Source organism: Nomascus leucogenys, chromosome 12 (assembly GCF_006542625.1).
Source record: "Nomascus leucogenys isolate Asia chromosome 12, Asia_NLE_v1, whole genome shotgun sequence".
NCBI classification, from domain to species: Eukaryota; Metazoa; Chordata; class Mammalia; order Primates; family Hylobatidae; genus Nomascus; species Nomascus leucogenys.
In genome coordinates this window covers 52856693-52859915 of record NC_044392.1, presented here as the reverse complement: position 1 = coordinate 52859915, position 3223 = coordinate 52856693, and the positions used below count along the sequence as shown (strand labels likewise).

At 55.0% G+C, this 3223-nt stretch overlaps 1 protein-coding gene across 1 annotated transcript; it reads right to left on the bottom strand.

Moving 5' to 3' along the window:
- Window positions 1-688: 688 nt before the first annotated feature.
- On the bottom strand, window positions 689-2586 carry LOC100589428. Its single transcript, XM_030824744.1, is given in 6 exon segments — window positions 689-1736; window positions 1739-1891; window positions 1894-2208; window positions 2211-2245; window positions 2247-2298; window positions 2301-2586. Coding segments are annotated over 6 exon segments (795 nt in total). The 5' UTR covers window positions 2386-2586; the 3' UTR covers window positions 689-1581.
- Between the last annotated feature and the right edge of the window lie 637 nt (window positions 2587-3223).

Below are 3223 nucleotides of genomic sequence, written 5' to 3'. Positions count from 1 at the left end.
TAAATTGATTAAGGGTCTGAAACAGTTTGGCAACTCTTGGGCACTTATGCTGATAAGAAAGCTAATGAGACAGGGTAATGAAAAGAGGCTGCAAGAAATGACCATTCATGCATTCAGCCAACATTTAGGCCACCCTCCTGTATTCCAGGCACTGTACATGGCACTGAGAATGCAAAGCAAAACGAGTCATGGTCTACTGGCAGAAGCCTTCTCAGTAGAGAAAAGATCAACAAGAAAAGTGCCTGCTGGAGACCTCTCCTAGGGCATAAACCACTATAGAGGTGGCGCAGCTACGTCAGCCTGAGGTGTCCTTAGGCAGAACAGAAAGTGAGAATCAGAGCAGTATCTCATTTCTGAACACCTGGATTGTAGCTTTCCCTTGACTGACTGTCAAAGGAAGTGGCTTTAAAAAGCAAGCCAAACAGGTTTCCATCTTTTAGGAAGACCCTGGAACGTGCCAGTTGATTCTGACAATTTCTCATGAACAGAAACACCTAGGAAGGGAGAACTGGTGAGACTTCTCAAGAGGAGGAAGTCCCTCAAAAGGGGCTGTGTTTCGTAAACGGCGCCCCAAAAGAGCTGAACTACTTCGATCTGGAGGAAAAAGACTCAGGCACTGAGGGAAGGGGAGGGTGCACGTCTGGAGTAATTTCAAGGCTTTTTCCGTGTTATCTGATGTGGCAACAAGTAAAGATTTGTTTGTTTTATTATTTTTTTAATTTTTAAAGATTTTCTTTTCCCCCCTTTTCCCCCTCCCAGCCACTCCGGTTTGTGTTTGCCACAAGACTCATAATTCCTTTAGAAATTGGAGTCAAATTCATAAAAGTGATGGAGGGAGGGGCGCGGAGAGGGAAGGCTGGGAGCCCCAGGGAGTCTTCGCTACCTACACTGCCGCTCAGCTCCCGGCGCCAGTGGAGGTCGGGGTGGGGAGACGCGACTCCTGCCCGAGATGGCTGATACTCTGCGAGCCCCGGCGGCCCGCGGCCGGGCCGGGTGACTAGGCGGCTGGCGCGGAGGGTCTTCGGTGGGCGGGCGGCGCTGCAGCGGCCTGGGCACGGCTGCCGCCGCCCGCGGGCGCGAGTGTGCGCGGGTGTGGAAGGCCGGAGTGCGGGCCGTGAGGAGTGTGCGCGCGTGAGCCGGAGGGGGGCTCGCCCGTCGCCGGCGCCCGCCGCCCAGCCGATGATAGCTCTCCCGCCGTCCCCGGCATCCTCGGCCCCCCACGGCCGTTGGTCCGGGCAGGGGAGGGAGAAAGTGAGACTCGGTGTCATCACCAATCCATTGTCAGAAGGAGAGGAAATTGGAATCCAGCAACGGCGAGCAGCAGCTGGGCGGTCACATCTGGGAATGCAAAGCCAACCTCCCCCTCCTCCTCCTCCTCCACCTCCTCCTCCACCTCCTCTCACCCAGGATCACTTCCGAAACCACTTGGCCTTCAGCCCCTGCCTCGGCCAGAGGTTTCATTTTTAACTGAATATTTACGAAAGTTGGAAGCGTGCGAGGGGGGTGGGGTGGGGTGGAAATAGCGGCTACTTCTTTTCCAGGGATTTATTTAATGGGGATGGGTTCAAGGCAAGAACGAATTCAGAAGGATATCGACGTCGTAATCCAGAAGTCCAGAGCTGAGAAGGACTGCCTGTTTGCAGGTGAGTTCTTGCTTTTCCAGAACCTCGGACCCAGCGCCCCCTTCTCAGTTTTCTGACCGCGACATGTGTGGCTGGGGGTGGGGTGGAGGGTTGCACGTCCCCATTCTGGGGTTCATTTGGCAACAGCTGCTGCAACGAACGCGGGAGCCAAAGGGGGGAGGGGGCGCCAGCCTCGCGCCTTCCCCTCCCCCCACCCCCAAGTCTGGCGCAGCCACGAGCTTTGAGGGCAGAACCCGCTTGGCCCGAGCGGGGTCTAGGCGAAAGGGCAGTGCGTGGTATATCCAGCCCCGCGTAGTGCCCGAAGCCTCCAAGCATGCCTCCTGGGTTCCAGCAGCGGCGGCAGAGCGGGGTTGGTTGGACCCGCCGGGTTTGCGTAATGGGCTGAGCGGCGGCGGCCGAGAATGGAGCCCGCTGCGCTGAGCTCGTAAGCTGCGCCCGGCGCCGAGGACCCCCGGGGGGCAGCGCTCGGCCCATCTCCGGCCCCTTCGGCTCCCTCTAGTCCCCTCTGACTGGCAAAGAGAAGGGATTCCTTGGGTTCCCAAGGCACCCAGCGCCCCTGCCTCGTGGTCGCCTTTCGTCCATTTTGCTCCCCCGGCAGAGATCGGATTTTGCTTTCGCTGCCGCGAGCCCAGCAAGGGCTGCTTCCGGCCTCCCGACCGGGAAATTCCCGCCGTTGCCATGGCACCCGGCACTTGTTGAGCGGGGCGGCCTCCAGCTGCACCCAGACGGGGGCGCGCCTCATCCCCTCGGACTCTGCGCAGAGGGCCCTCGCCGCCCTCCAGCCCTCGCCTCCCGCCCGGCCAGGCCTCCCCTGACTCCACCAAATGGAGGGCCCAAGTCCTGATCGGGGTTAAAACAAATCCACTCCAGGGGTAGCTTTTGACAGGACTTTCTGTTTCAGATTTCAGGTACTCAGACTCCACCTTTACTTTTACCTACGTTGGCGGCCCCAGAAGGTATTTATGTGTGTAGAGTTGCTTCATTTCCTGTTCACACTCTTGTGTTTCCTTTGTTCTTAGCGTGTTCCGTGTTCGGGTATTTTGGTTGCTTGTTTGTTTGATTATTGTGGCTTTTCTTTACCTACAACCCAAGCCTGACGTCCCTCGGTTTTAAATAGCAGGGGGAGGGGAATCAATGTCTGATTCAGGTGTTTCGAAGACCACGCCACAGGCAATGAGCAGAACTCTTCATGTTGAAACTGTTCTGCTACAGTACTAGATTGCTTTCAGGCGATTTGGGGTTGATACAGGCAAGCCGGTGCAAAACTGGAATACTGGATATGAAGTGAAATGTATAAAAGACATAAAATGTCACAAAATAGTTTGATCACAAGTGTTGATTTTCCTGGTGAGTTGGGGCTGCGTGTTTCCATGTTTTCTGAAGGTTCACGTAAACATGCAGCCTGCCAATTCTCTATACATTTTTTTTTCAATGAGTGGTATTTCGGTTTTCACGTTTAGTTGTAATAAAGAAATTGGAGACTTACATGTAGCTGGAGTGGATGACTTCTTTCTTTTGGGGTAAGAATGAGAGATGTACATTTCGTTAGTAAATTGTGAACAACTTGAAACAAACCCAAA